Consider the following 16104-nt stretch of genomic DNA (forward strand, 5'->3'; position numbering starts at 1 on the left):
ACTGGTTCGACTAAAACTGGTTCTCGATCAGCAGTAATCAGGTTATAGGGCCGGCTAATAACCGGTTCGGGTCCGAGGTGCTGTAATCTACGTGGAAAGAGGATAACCGTTATCTACACGATGAAAAATGAAGATGATCACCAAATTTGATTAATCAAAAAAAAAAAAAAAAAAACTTACAGTGGTGGTGGTATAAGAATGGAGGAGTGAGAAGTAGATGCTAACAAAATACACGGTTCCAAAAATGTTTAGGATTTTGGTGAAGAGAGCTCATGCAACAGCAACTTCAACAACAACAACAATAAAATCTTGTTGTAATTTTACTGTAAGAAGAGAGTTTAGTTTACTAGGAGTTTTACAAGATGGAGTAGACAAGAAATCTGTTTCATTTCAACGTAATTCTGATTCTATGAAACAAATACTTTCAGAACTTCTAAATCATGTTAATAAAGTGAGTGATCATAATTTGTGTCTAAGTTATTTTTGTGAAATTTGACCTAATTTCGACTCATTTACTTGTGTTTGATCATACTTATAATTGGGTTATATATTTTGTATTTCAGGTTTTGATTGGTGGTGGTTCAGAAGCTGTAAAGAGGAATAAGAGCCGGAATAAGCTTTTACCTAGAGAAAGAATTCAGCACTTGATTGATCCTGGTTCTTCCTTTCTTGAGCTATCTCAGGTCTGTCTGGAATATAATTTGTTTGATTGTAAAATCCAATTTTTCTTTTCTTTTTTTTGGGAAAGGGCTAGATCGGGTGCTCAATTTTTCGTAGGTTGATTGTCTTCCTTTAGCCTAGTTAGTTGGTTCATGACACTTTTAAGGTTTTTCTACATGAAGCTTGCAGGCCATGAGTTATATGATGAGGCATTACCATCTGGGGGGATAATCACTGGAATAGGACCAGTGCATGGTCGTCTCTGCGTGTTTGTGGCTAATGACCCTACTGTAAAGGGTGGTACATATTATCCTATTACTGTTAAGAAACATCTCAGGGCACAAGAGATTGCTGCTCAATGTAACTTGCCGTGCTTATATCTTGTTGACAGTGGTGGTGCTAACCTCCCAAGGCAAGCTGAAGTCTTCCCTGACAAGGATAATTTTGGTAGAATATTTTACAACCAAGCACGGATGTCTTCTGAAGGTATTCCTCAGATTGCTATAGTTTTGGGTTCTTGTACAGCCGGAGGTGCATATATACCTGCAATGGCTGATGAAAGTGTAATAGTTAAAGGCAATGGAACCATATTTCTAGCTGGACCTCCTCTTGTGAAGGTTAGTTTTAATGCAACTAGACATATGTTATTTGGGCACTTTGTGAGTATGAAACATATATAGAAATACTCCACTATTTTTATAGGCTGCCATAAAAATATCTGAAGGAGCTATTTTTGTAGGCTGCCACTGGAGAGGAGGTATCTGCAGAGGATTTAGGAGGTGCAGCGATGCATTGTACTGTGTCAGGGGTTTCAGATTATTTTGCCGAAGGTATTATTTTGCTGTTTACCTATATACTATGTGGAGTTGAAGTATATAAAAAGAGAAACTGGAATGTTCTATTAATTCTTTCACCTATATCGATTTTTTTTTTACATGCTCAGTTTACTACTGTTGCAGATGAACTGCACGGACTTGCTATAGGGCGAAATATAGTCAAGAATTTGCACATGGCTGGGAAACAAGGGATGATGGGTGAATCACCTAGTGCTGTTTCTGAATTCAAAGAGCCATTATATGGTACAAATGATTTACGTTCTATTGCACCGATAGACCAGAAACAGCCTTTTGATGTAAGGTCAATTATTGCTCGTATAGTTGATGGAAGTGAATTTGACGAATTCAAGAAGTTGTATGGCCCGGTGAGAGTATATATGTTTGCAGAATATTGAGCTCTGCTTATTCTTGGTTTATTCTTTAGTACGAGTTCTGACAACTTTACTTCAGACTCTTGTCACAGGTTTTGCAAAGATCCACGGGCAGCCTGTCGGAATTGTTGGAAATAATGGCATATTATTTACTGAATCGGCATTGAAAGGAGCCCACTTCATCGAACTGTGTGCTCAACGTAACATTCCTTTGATCTTTCTTCAGAATATCACTGGATTTATGGTAACTACTGTGTTGCTAATTTCTCTTGTTCACAGTCCTCCTTTTGTCTAAAGGCATATTTAAGAAGTCATAGGCACGTCATCTTTATTAATAAGATAGACTTGGTATGGTTTCCATGTTATTCAAGTCCGTTCTAAGCCCAGTAAGTTCATCTTTTATCACAACCTATTAACCTTATTTAGTGAGAAATTCAGTCAAATGCAAACGTATTGTTGTAAGCGTCAGGATATAAGGATGTTGTTCTTTCTTTCTTTCAAATCTGATTTGTTATGAGTTTACTAAAGGACCTTGTTCACTACTTCTCTAGGTTGGTTCAAGATCTGAAGCTAACGGTATTGCTAAAGCTGGAGCAAAGATGGTTATGGCAGTTTCTTGTGCAAAGGTTAATCTTATCCTCTGCGTAACTGCTTTATGTATACCAAGTGTCCTGTGAAAAGGTTATTTATGGTTTTTGTGCTACTAGTTACCAAGTATTTATATCCTTACAGACGACTGGCATATAGTTTATTCTTGGATAATGCATCAGAAACTCATCTTGTTGGGAAACCTTGTCTGGGTAAACATGCACCGTTGGTATTTTGTTGATTATAACCATATTATTCGTGACATTTGTAGCATCTTTTCTATTACTCTTGCTGTCCTGGGCAAATTAGGGATTTGTTTCCATGATCTGGTAATCCCACATGTCACTACTGTTCTTCAGCCAAACTTACCCAAATCACTGGGGGAAATTTGAAAGAGAAACTTAAGTTAAATGATGAATACACGGTAGCGCTAACTCTCAAGGATCTAAAATTTGTAATTGCATTTCAGGTTCCCAAAATAACGATAATCGTTGGTGGAAGCTTTGGAGCTGGGAATTATGGAATGTGTGGCCGTGCTTACAGTCCGAATTTCTTGTTCCTTTGGCCCACTGCAAGAATCTCTGTGATGGGTGGCCCCCAGGTAGTCTGTTTACCCTATTTAGATCACTTTAATTGCACCATTTGAAAGGGCAACAATTCAATAACTGGTTGCCCGAGTAAGTATGTATGTGTACAGCAGCAGTTAACTTTTGTACATATTTGTCTGCTTTGTTAATTTTCGAAGGCTGCTGGTGTGCTGGCACAAATTGAGAAGAGCAACAAGAAAAAGAAAGGAATGGAGGTAAAAGCTCATACTCATTAACTCAGATATATTAATACAGGATGCTGGTGTGGTTTCAGTCAGTATATCTTAATTGTTGTTATATCGGTGATGTTTTGGCAGTGGAGTACTGAAGAAGAGGAGAAGTTCAAGAATAAAGTTGTGGAAGCATATGAAAGAGAAGGAAGCCCATATTACTCTACAGCGAGGCTTTGGGATGATGGCATCATAGACCCTGCTGACACAAGAAAGGTTCTAGGCCTCTGCCTGTCTGCTTCCGTGAAGAATGTTCTCGAGGAAACTAAGTATGGAGTCTTTAGAATGTAAAAACAAATGTAACCTTAAAAGCTTGCAGGTAACATTAACAAGAACATGGACAATCTGTAGTCAAGAGTAAATAATTATATACTAACGTAACAAATAGCTTAAACAGCTTTAGCACTACAATCTCTGCTGTCAACTTTTACTTTCAGAATTCTGTTACCAAGGAACTGCTGGCTTTCAAATCTTGGCTTGATTGGGTATACCGAGATTAATTGGGGTATACCCAATTTTAAGTGGATTCTTTTTAAGGGCTAAGGGGGAGTCCTAATGGGTGAAGTTACAATACTACCCTTGCCCTTTATAATTCTATTATCCTAATCAGTTTTTTATTTTCATTTCATCTTCGTTCGTCTCTTCTTCTTTTCCTTCACCACCATTCCGACCTCCCCCACCATTCCGACCTCCCCCACCACCACCATCAAAACTCGACGATTAAATCGAGTGGATTGTCGATTCAAAAGTTCCGATTAATCTTCAAAAATGGATCCGCCGCGACCTAGGGCTAGTCGTATGAAAGGAGCAAATCGAAAACCTAATGAATACAACCCTGAATTTGCAAAATTAGTTCAAAGAAAAGTGAAGAAAAAAACCGTCGAAGAAGAAGAGATCAACGCCGCTGAAATCGAAGAAATGGTGCGATTAAGAAAGTAAGGGCCTACTTAAACTCATTTCAGTACTTCAATTTCATGTTTGCATGTCAAACTAGGTCAGAAAAATCAAAATTTTGAATTTGCAGTTATATAGCCGGCAAGGTGTTTGTTCCACGACCTTGCCGACTTTTCATGTTTGGGGTCAGTCGGCAAGCTCTTAGGTTGAAGATCTTGCCGGCTATTTAGTATCTGTAACTGCTACTTGCAAAGTCGGCAAGGTATTCAATCTAGGACCCTGCCGGCGTCAGTTTTTTTTTGTTAGCCAGTGTGTTATAAATTTTTACCTTGTCGCCTGTAGTTGAATTTTTTTTGTTCTCCTGATGCCTTTAATTATGAAAGTCGGAATGGTACTTTAATATCACCCTGCCGGCTGTATGTTGGCCAGCATTGTTTTAATTATAAAGCCTGCCGAATATTTATGTTGAAAATCCTGTGTTCATAGTTGTTAAAAGCCGACAGGCTATGGGAATAAAACCCTGCCGACCATGTTTTAGCCGGTATATTGTTTGATATCGACCCTTCCGACCTTGATCCGCCGGATTGGTTATATATGTCGACCATGCCGACTTATAATTTTTTCTTAATTTTTCTTGTTCAGGTTGCAAAAGGCAAAGAAGAAATCTCTGAAAGCTCTTAGTCCTCCTTCAAGACCTCCTCGTGTTGGTGAAAAACTCTTGACTTCAACACATCGAGGGGCATACGTTGTCCCGGGAACGCTCAAGATCCGTGTACCGAATGATTCTGAACCACCATCGGAACCCAGTGATTCAGACGAGACTCCAGATGAAGACCAATCAATTCCATCTGGTAGAAGAGGTGATGATGATGATGTTGATGAAAGAACTCCGGCTGCTGGAGGAGGTAGCAATGAGGATGATGATGGTGATCAATACATGCCACATGTTGGAGGAGGTAATGATGATGGTAATGGAGATAAAGATAAGGATATCGAAGATGAAATTGTTGAAGAGGCAATGGAACAGGAAGAGGAACAAGAAGAAGAAGGAGATGGAGAACAAACTCAAGCTATTGTTCAACGAACCCAAGCTTCAACTTCAACTGAAACCGGAAGACCGAAGAGGAACATCACTAAACCAGCTGATTCCCACATGCCTCCCCGTCACTTGATGGTTAGACTGAGACCAGGTGAGCCTCCAAAGGGGACCCCAACAGATGGTGGAAATGTTCTTTTTGGATACAAAGACTCATGGGCATGTCAAATCCATAATACTGTCGTAAGTAATCTCAATCCGTCTTTGTTTTTTATTTAAGTGTATCTATCTTAAATTTGCGTCAAATGTTTGTATTTCTTTTCATTTTTTTTTGGTATTTAGGATCACAAGCATGCCATCCGTATCATGAGGCGCCAAACTTCATGTTCAGTGACTAAGAATTGGGATCTTGAGGATGAATGTGATGAGGTGAAAGTGAATGTCAATAAATCCAGGTTGTGGCTTGCGGTGGAGAGTTCGAATATTGAGCATGACAGAGTTACCGTATATGCATTTTGTGAAAGGTTCTACGGAGATACCGATACAATGTTATTCCCATTCGATGAGATGGCCATAACTCCCGATGATGCTCATCAAATTCTAAGTCTCGAGGTTGAGGGAAAAGCAGTTAGTGACGGGTTCGATAGTAAAATTTCTTGGGAGAAGATCTTTGAATTGACCAGAGATTTGTTCGGTTGGAATCAGGTTCGAACGAAGTCTGTACTTGAAGTGAAGGATGGTCATCTAGCGAAGAAGTTTAATCTGAGGAAGTTGAAGGCTGCATTATTTGGGACTAAGAAAATACTTGATGAGGAAGAAAGGGTAGACTTGGTGCGAATCAATGCTACCGCAGCAGGTTATTTGCTATAGTCCTGGGAAAATGTATCTTCCCCGACAGTTCCGGAAGCTCAGTCGACGCCAGGTATGTTCAACTATTGCATCCCTTAAACGAGATGCATGAGTATTCTTGGGGTACTGCGGTGCTCGCCTTCTTGAACAATGAGTTGACAAAGGCTTCAAGGGCACTCACTGCGCAAGTCAAAGGAAATATATGTATCTTCCAGGTAATTTTATTGTGTAAATCGTTTATATTCGGAAAATGATTGTAAGATAAGATCCTTATTAAAATTTGTGTTTGCATAGGTTTGGATATATGAGCACTTCCCTTCTTTGGTGAAATCCAACTCCTACATTAAAGTGAATGAGAATGTAGCGATTAATAGGCCAAGAGGATAGAGATATCGTTTTAAGGTTGGTCAAGATAAGGAAATGCTGCAACAGCTTATCAAACTATGAATCGCCATTGACATTTTGACTGCGGATGAGGTAACATTTGATCTGTATCGAGATGCTAGAAATCAAGGTTTAATCCAAAGGATAGATGATGTTGCGTTATACTACGGTCCCTTAATGATCACCCATGGATATTCTATGTACGATTTACATCGGGTAATGCGACAGTTGGGTTACGTCCAAGAACCCATTTCGATGATGAGCCGTCCTTTAGAGTGGCAAGGAATGACTGCAGCATGTCCCAAAAAAGTATTGTCTTCGCTTACGTTCCAGCGCCAGCTACCAAACATTGGGATGATAGACGTGGCCGTAAAGTCGATAAGAGGATTTTGGACGAGGTGACAGAAGGTCATGAAGCTCATGAGAGATACATGTCGTGGTACTTGGGTTGGGTTCATCCTACTGTGATTAGGGAAATGACTGCTGAAGAACTAGATCGTAAGAGGAAGATGGCATCGAAAGACCCAGCAACAAGTCTTAAGTTCTTTGTAAGTATTTTAGAGTTGCTGTTATTTTTTTAACATTACATTATCGAATCATTCTATTAATTGTTTGTTGTTTAATTGAAAATAGAAGGAGCATTTGAAGAGCCTTGTGAGGGTGATGTGTTGCGCGAGAGAAAGAGGGGAGCCTTTTTCGATTGAAGAGCAAAGCAAGAACATTGACTTTGCTACCAATGTTGACAATGAGGATGCCTACGAATTTTTCAAGCAAGATGATGCTGAAGTAAAGAGGTAAGAAAAAGCCAGGAGGGAAGCACAAGCCAAGATGAATGCTGACAAAAAGAGGGGTCGTTCCCGTGGTGGTGGTGGTGAAGGTAGTGGTAGTGGTGGTGCTCCTAAAAGGGGTCGTGGTCGTGGTGGTGAATGAATGCATTCCTAGTTTATTTATTTATATTGTGGTAGACAAATGTTAAGGTTAACGGTTGGACAAATGTTTTTTTAAGGTTTATGAGACATGTTTTCGTATTTTGGACAAAAAGTGTTGGATTTCTAGTTGTTGAATGAATGGTTTTTTTAGCTATGTAAAGTTTCAATACTTAGGTCGGCATGATTTTTTTAAGTCATATTGCCGACTAAACCAGGGCCGTAAAGGTTGTGAATTGTCAGACTGCCGGCCCTGACAGCGGAAATGGTGTAGTTACCAAGGTCGGCAAGGTAAGCAGATTAATACCCAGCCGGCTGTATTACAGCCGGCAATGTATTATGTTATCGACCCTGCCGACTATGTGTTGTTGAAAATACCTTCTCCTGACGCATAAAATCATCATAAGGTCGGCATGGTTATAAAATATGACCTTGCCGATTGTACCATAGCCGGCACGTTAATAACCAAATAACTTTCCGACGGTTATTCAGAAGAAAATCAACTCCTGATGCCTGAAATCATCATAAGGTCGGCATGGTAACAAATTTCGACCCTGCCGGCCAGACTTAGTCGACGTACTGGGGAAACAAAAACCTCGCCGGCGAATTCAATTGCATTGATTGACTTGTACTTAGGCACTATAACGGCCAAATTTGGGCACCATCCTATAAATACGCTACTTCTCTATACAAAACAACACATAACTATTTGCATATACTCTCCTAAGCTCATATCATCATACACTCCATCTAACTCACCCAATAGCTCTCTACATACAACAATGGCATCATTTGATTCAAATGAAGATTTGGCAATCACCAAATCTTGGTACGCGGAAACTCGAGTTAGACATCAGTCCTCCGTAAGGGTGGATGCCGTAACCTTTTGGACTAGGGTACACAACAAATTTAGGCAAGAGTTTGGGAATCCTAATGGAAGAAGTGTTCAACAAGTCCATGATAGGCACATAATCATCGAAAATGAGATACTTGCTTTTTTAGCTCTCCAACCCCGGATTTTCAACGCTACCAACTTCAACTTGTCCATTGAACAATTTATAAGTATGTTTGTGGTTTATTTTACGTGATCCATGTTGTTTGGTCTTCCTACTAAACACCACTAACAAAGTAAGTTTGTGTTTTGTTTTTGTAGCATGAAGTTGTCAAAGCGCGCTACTTGGAGAAAAAGGGGGAAGCGTTCGCATTCGATGCAAGCTATGAGTTCATGGTCTCTAAAATCCCGGAGTAAGCCCCGGACTTCATGTAGGACGGAGATGAATGGGATTCCTCCAACGAAGATTGATGGTTTTAGTGTAGGTTTTGTGGGTAGATCTCTTTGTAAACCCTCACGAGACTATATCTCGTCCACTAGGGTCGCCTAAGGGTCCAAAGGCTTGATGCACGTGCTAAGTGCATTCGTTTTTCCGTCGACAATGAGTTGTATTTTATGTTTTAATCAATGTAGTAACCAAAATTGCATGAATAAAGTGAATTGCATCTATTAGAATTCAATTTTTTTTTTTTTGGATAACCAAAGTCGGCAAGGTTGTAAGATTACTACAGTGCCGACTAAGTGCTAGCCGGCAAGGTAAGTGTGAATACCAATATTCCGTGGAGCACGTGTCACGATCTTAGTGGCCGCACACAAGATAATTGTATAGCCCTTGCTGTACAGAGGAACCTGAGCAGCAGAAGATACCTTTGTAGATCTACTTTATCTTCCTCTAAGAAGAAACATCTCGGCGGTCAAGATGGATAAAGTAAAGCCTAGCCTAGGGGGAGGCAGATGGCGAAGGGACAGAGTTAGATAACAAATCTAATCATAATTAAATGCACAAATCTCTTATCTACACGCATAATCAAAGCACGTGGAGAGAGGTGATGTGGCAGAACCAGATTGGCGGAAGCTGGCGGTGAACGAAGGTACAACCTGTACTAAGGTTGGGAAGTTCCCGAAGGAACGTGGGTCAGATGAGGTGGCACAGTTCAATTGGAGAAAGCATGCCACGAACGAAGGTACCATCTATACGAAAGGTATATCAGCAAACGATGGACCCAGAGGCAGCAAAGATATACCTGGAGCAGAATGGGGTATAAATACCAAGCCTCACCAACAAACTAAAGGCATTCAATTTCTAGGATAATAAGATCTAGTCTTAAGCTTATACCTCTTTAATGTTTAGAACTTAAGTAATGACTTCAACTTGAGTTCTCTTTATTACTTTGGGAAGCATTTAAGATTTTTGTAACCACTGCAACTTAATACAAACAAATCACTCATTACCCCATGGACGTAGACGAAATTCGAACCACATTATATCTTGTGTCTCATGATAACTTAGTAGTATTTACTTTATATTAGTGTTGTTTGTTATTATTGTGATCTTGAGTATCTTTTAACACTTAGCATTATCAGTTCAATAGAGGCATCAATACTACTTAGTATCCGATTCTCTGAGCTGTACAGATTACGTAGATTATGGGAAGACGAGTAGTCACAGTTTGGCGCTAGAAGGTTTTGCTCACCAGATTGAGTTTTTATATTCCGTCATTAATTTTACTTACGCATGTTCTTTAACGAAGAGATCTGAGTTTAAAAACGATGGATCTCACTTTCTAGTGATTGGTTCGTAAATTGTTCTCGTAAGTTCTTTGAGTTCATAGCCTCTAAAGACTAGCAATCTCACATATCTACAAAAGTTCACAAAAACGCACTCACAAAATGATAAAACTTTTGTTTTGTACTAAACCACCTTTTCGGACAAAGCATCCGTTAGATCTGAGTACCTCTGACTGCATAGGAATCTCAGTGAGATTTTAAGGAAAAAAGATCTTCTAAAGCATTTAATAACCTTGTTTTTGGGAAACCTGACACCCATTTTTTAATTGGTTTTCAACGTTTAAGGTTGTTTCTTCCAAGGGTGTCATAAAAATTTAATACCCGTCTCTCAGAACGTCATTTCAGTCCTTTTTTTCTGAAAAAAGCTGCTTAGCCGTCTTCTGTGTCAGAGCATTAATTGCTACTTTTGACGAAGGCACCCAAGTAGCAAATTTTCGTTATTGTTTCTGTAACCGCGGGATAAAAAGAGCCGAAGGCATGCAGAAACCAAGTGATGTACCAACAAGCTCACGACCAGCAATCACGGGAGGAAGATCTCAAAAGCCGTCTCAAGTAAACCAAAGAAATGAAGCAGAGGACGGACAAAGTGAAATATCAAGAAGAACGATTGTTAACAAAGCACATATTCCTGATGAAGGGATGGGGAAAACACCGGGAGCTCAACCACTTTATGGCATGCCATTACCGAAGCATCCCAATGTCACGCAGCCACCTGCGGCCAACGCAGGGTTAGCCAGAACCTTAGTTCCTATGGGACGAGGGTTGGGAAACCTAACTCCAATACAGATAGATCCAGATGCACCGACCATAGAAGAAGGAGTGGGTAACTCTGAGGATCCGGCCGACAACACTCCTCAGGGTGGAGGAATCCACAACGAAGAACAAATGGCAGCACAAGTAGCAGCTTTGCTACTCCGTAGCAAGGAGCATGAAGATGCAATGCACGAGATGTCTTAGGAGAACCAGAATCTCAAATACATGTTGGACATACAGGAAGACGAAGGGTGGATCTTAACCCACCGAAGGCTAACCATCTAAGGGAACCAGGAGGACGCACCACGATACAGACGAGACGGACTCAACCTACAATCCCTCACAATCCTACTATGATGAGGCATTTTCCAGAGATGCTCACAATGTGAACATGGTTATGGAGCAAATGGAGAAGATGCAGAAAGAAATTCAAGGGCTGAAAACCGGTCATGCAGGCGCAAGGCTAGAAGAAGTGCTCCATGAAGCGACAACATCTTCGTTGTCTCTCCATATTTTGAGGGAGCCTATCCCTGCGAAATGCACATTACCTGCATTTCAGACGTACAATGGTACCTCTGATCCCGCAGCCCACCTATGATACTACACTCGTGTCCTTGCCCATTGGGAAAGAGATGAGGTAGTAATTTGCAGGTGTTTTCCTGCAAGCTTGACAGGATCAACATTGACGTGGTATGAAAGTTTACCAGCAAACTCAGTTGACTCCTTTGAGCAATTGTCTACGGTATTCTTGGAGACATACATGTACAACAAATCAACAAAGGCAGGGTTAGATAGGCTATTTGCTTTTGTTATCGTACCCCGGGAAAAATTAATGCATTACACAGATAGGTGGAAAAAGACGTGCCAAGCAATCGGAAAGTCAATCCAGAAATTAGCATTAATTACTATAAGTACGGACTTGATAGAACCTCATCTATCTTCGTGGAGCTTCAAAACAGATCCCTTGATTCCGAAGGAGAACCCAGGGTTGTCCAAGACCGCTACATCAGACTTGAAGAAATCCATAAGGACAACCCCAGGGCACAAAGGCAACAACAGCTTCGCGACGAACCAACTCTCTGGAACCAATTCCGGAGATACCTAAGAGGCAAAACGACACCGGGGGAAGAACTAGTTCTCGAGACAAAAGATCAAAATACAGAGATAACAAAGGCAGAGGAAAAGGAAGAGACGAGTTTGTAGATAAGATCTACACAAATCTAAGTACCATGTTCTCCCACATTCTAAACAAGAAAGGAGTGAAGCCGGGTTTTCCGTACACTAACACTAGGGGAAAGCAACCAGATAAAACGAATGAGGCTAAGGAGTACTGCAAGTACCATCAATACTATGTCCATACAACTGCTACATGCTATCACCTAAGGAACAAAATTCAGAGATTCATATATGAAGGAAAATTCATGGAGTACATACAGATACAGCCAGCTGAAACTAAGGCGGCCGTGAAGAAAATGGTAGAATTACCTCAAGACGACAAATACATCAACATGATCACCTTCTCCAGCGGAGGTCAAGAAGAACTGCTCGAAGACATCCTCGAGTTAGCTCGAAACAGAAAAAAGCTAGAAACCCACGAGGTGTTCAATCTAAGCGGCCCACCTACTAGAACTTGGGGAGAATGGATGGACACGCCATTAACATTCTCAACAAAAGACGTCAATCAGGAGGTCGAAATACACAATGATCCACTTGTGATCACTCTTCCAATCCATGGATGGAACGTTACGAAGGTCCTCGTTGACGGGGACAACTCATTGAATGTATTGTTTTACGAACCTTACCTACGCATGGGTTTGACAGCGGAGTAAATGAATTATTCCACTTACACAATATACAGTTTAAATGGAGCAGTCTCTAGACCAAAAGGAGAAATTGTCTTGCAGGTACGTGCGCGACCCTTAGTAACCAATACAAGGTTCTGCGTGGTGGAAGCACCTTCGCCCTACAATGTAATCATGGGCAGACTATGGGTCCATATATTACGAGGAAAAGATTCAACATATCATCAGTACCTCCGATTTCCTACACCCATGGGTGAAATGGAAATCAAAGGTGACCAGCAAGACGCAAGGCTATGCAATCTAGCAGAGGTCTGACTCAACGAAGAAAGAGTTGTTTCCCAGCAACACGAAAGAAAAAGGCGAAAGAAAACACCGAATAAGTGAAGGACGGAGCCTTCTTAATACCCGAAGCCATCTCAGTTCCAGAAAAAAGCACCTCAGCCACTCCAGGGGCGAACGTCTCTGCCAAATGACAATTACAGAAAATCACTCCTCAACGTCCTCAGAAACAAACCTTCAAAGAAAATCAACATCGGAACGGAGGAGGAGCCAAAAATGATCAACATCGGAACTTTACTCGAAGAGGAAGAGGATATGCAACTACAAAGGCTACTAAGGGACTACGCAGATGTCTTTGCATGGTCAATGGAAGATATGCCTGGAATTGACCCGAATTTGGTCTCCCACCACCTTCGGCTCAAACCAAAAATACCACCATTCAAGAACGCATCCGAAAGGTGGCAGAAATCTACCAGGAAGCGGTGAAAAAGGAGTTACAAAAGCTATTAATCGCAGGGTTCATACGAGAAGTCAAGTATCCCAAGTGGATATCCAATATGGTGATTGTGCCCAAGAAGAACGGAGGCGTACGCATTTGCATCGACTTTATCAATCTCAACAAAGCATGCTCCAAAGACAGCTACCCGCTTCCAAACATTGACCAACTAGTCAATGCAACTGAAGGTCACACCAGAGGCTATTCTTTATGGATGGATACTCAGGTTACAACCAAATCGCCCTTGTAGAAGAAGACCATGATCATACTGCGTTCTTTACCCCACGAGGCTTGTATTGTTATACAAGGATCCCTTTTGGACTAAAGAACGCGGGGGCAACATACCAGCGATTGGTAGACAAGATCTTTAAGCCATGGATAGGAAAGATAATGGAGGTCTACGTGGACGATATGCTTGTCAAAAGCAAAGAGGCAAAAAACCACCTGTCAGATCTAAGGGAAATATTCGAAGCCATGAGAAGCTTTCACATGAAGGTGAACTCGGAAAAATGCACATTCGGAGTAACCTCAAGAAAATTCTTGGGATACTTGGTAACTAAGCGAGGAATAGAAGTATACCCTGAAAGGGTCAGAGCAATAATGGAAATGCCATCTCCACAAACACTAAAAGGAGGACAGAAGCTAAATGGAATCTTATCTTCCATGGGAAGATTCATAGCAAGATCATCGGATAAATGCAAAGCATTTTTCGATACACTAAGGAAAGGAAGTAGGTTCATTTGGACCACGGAATACGAGCAAGCTTTTCATAAGATCAAAGAATACTTGGCTTCAGTACCTATCCTACAGAAGCCAAAGCCAGGAGAGATACTCACCTTGTACTTAGCAGCAACAAGCTACGCTGTGAGCGCGGTACTAGTATAAGATCAAGGACAAGGAGAAAATCCCATATACTACATCAGTAAGACACTTAGTTCAGCGGAGCGTAACTATACCAAGGTAGAGCAGCTTATATATGCCTTAGTAGTGGTAACACAAAAACTAAGGATATATTTCGACGCGCATACCATCCGAGTCTTCACAAAGGCTCGGATAGGTCAAATCCTCGATAGCACGAAGAAAATTGGAAGGGTGGCAAAATGGAATTCCATGATCAAACAGTTTCACATAATCTTTGAGACTAGGAAGGCTGAGAAATCACAAATCTTACCAGACTTTCTAGCGGACCTACCTCTCAACGATGAAGCAGAGATAGATGACATACCAGGAATTGAGGAAGACAAGCAAGAACCAGAAGATCTCTTCGAACCTCAGAATTCACGAAGGTGAAAGATATTCGTAGATGGTTCCCTCTAATGGAGAGGGCGCATGCATAGGGATTGTAATAACAATCCCCACCGGAGATCGACTCATCTATGCGTCCAGGTTAGAATTCGAACAATACACTAATAACATCACAGAATACGGGGCGGTCATACATGGTCTACGCTTGGCACATGAGCTAGGCTTATCAGATATTCGTTTGACTAGTGACTCACAGTTAGTCATTAGACATTTCGAGCTCAAATATCAAACTTTGGATCCGGTACTATCTTCGTACCTAAATTTAGCATAGGATCATGCGTCAAAGATCAACAATGTTACATTCAGACATGTCTGTCGAAAAGATAACAGACACGCAGATGCCTTAGCGTTCATATCATCGATGCTAAGGGACAGAAATGCCACCTCCGTGCAAATTGGAAGGATATAAGAGCCTCCGATAGAGGGACCAATCTCAGAAGCTGGGGAGGCTTTGGCCGTTCAGACTCGAGCCATGAGAGAAACCGAGAAAGGAAAAGAAGACGAAGAAGAACCTGATGACGAAGTCGAAGAATCTGACAAAGACCAATCTATGTCGGACACAGACAACGAAGACGAAACGGTGAATGATTGGAGGATTCTAATTCACCAATACCTTGACAAAGGTACCTTAGCAACAGATGTCAAGGAGGCTCGGAAACTTGAATCAAAAGCATCAATATACAGCCTGCGTGATGAAATACTGTACAAAAAGTCATTTTTTGGACCTCTGATGCGGTGCCTCTCACGAACCGAATGAAGAAGAATACTCCATGATATACACAACGAAGATGCCGGGAATCATAGAGGAAGAAGTTCCTTGGAATTCAAAGCCAAAATACAAGGATACTACTGTCTAAGCATGGACGAAGATTCAAAGAACGTGGCTAAGCGATGTGAGAGATTCCAACGCTTTTCCAGGAAGATTAAAGCACCAGCAACGGAGCTTAACTCGGTCATCAACCCTTGGCCATTTTTCCAGTGGGGGTTGATATCGTTGGACCCTTGATAGAGGGAACCTCGAAGAGAAAATACCTTATTGTGGCTACGGATTACTTCACCAAGTGGGTGGAAGCAAAGGCTTTGGCGAGGATTAGGGACACATACGTCTTTAACTTCTTGTTTGAGCAAATCATATGCAGGTTCGGAATACCAGCCGCCAAAGTCTCTGACAATGGCAAGTAGTTGCAAGGAAAGAACATAGATATGTTGTTCGATACTTTCAACATTCAGAAAAACAAGTCCACTCCTATATACCCTAAGAGCAATGGACAAGCGGAGGTGACCAACAACAAAATATCGATGAACTTGAAGAAAAAGCTAGGAGCATACAAGAAAATATTGTGCAAACAACTGCACAATGTCCTATGGGCCTACCGAACTACAAGAAGGGCGGCCATGGGAGAAACTCCATTCTTGCTAACCTACAAAGCTGAAGCAGTCATCCCAACAGAGATAATACTTCCAACAACAAAAACGGAGGCATGGGAG

General features: G+C 41.2%; 1 protein-coding gene across 1 annotated transcript; it reads left to right on the forward strand.

The window, feature by feature from the left end:
• The first annotated feature begins 169 nt into the window (after nucleotides 1-169).
• On the forward strand, nucleotides 170-3683 carry LOC113289517 (methylcrotonoyl-CoA carboxylase beta chain, mitochondrial-like). The gene is made up of 10 exons (XM_026538785.1): nucleotides 170-451; nucleotides 564-683; nucleotides 843-1277; nucleotides 1400-1490; nucleotides 1620-1861; nucleotides 1947-2111; nucleotides 2419-2493; nucleotides 2925-3056; nucleotides 3201-3257; nucleotides 3360-3683. The coding sequence occupies exons 1-10, from the start codon at nucleotides 218-220 to the stop codon at nucleotides 3561-3563; spliced, it is 1755 nt and encodes a 584-aa protein (XP_026394570.1). The 5' UTR covers nucleotides 170-217; the 3' UTR covers nucleotides 3564-3683.
• Nucleotides 3684-16104: the final 12421 nt, after the last annotated feature.

Source organism: Papaver somniferum, chromosome 6 (genome assembly GCF_003573695.1).
Source record: "Papaver somniferum cultivar HN1 chromosome 6, ASM357369v1, whole genome shotgun sequence".
Taxonomy (NCBI): Eukaryota; Viridiplantae; Streptophyta; class Magnoliopsida; order Ranunculales; family Papaveraceae; genus Papaver; species Papaver somniferum.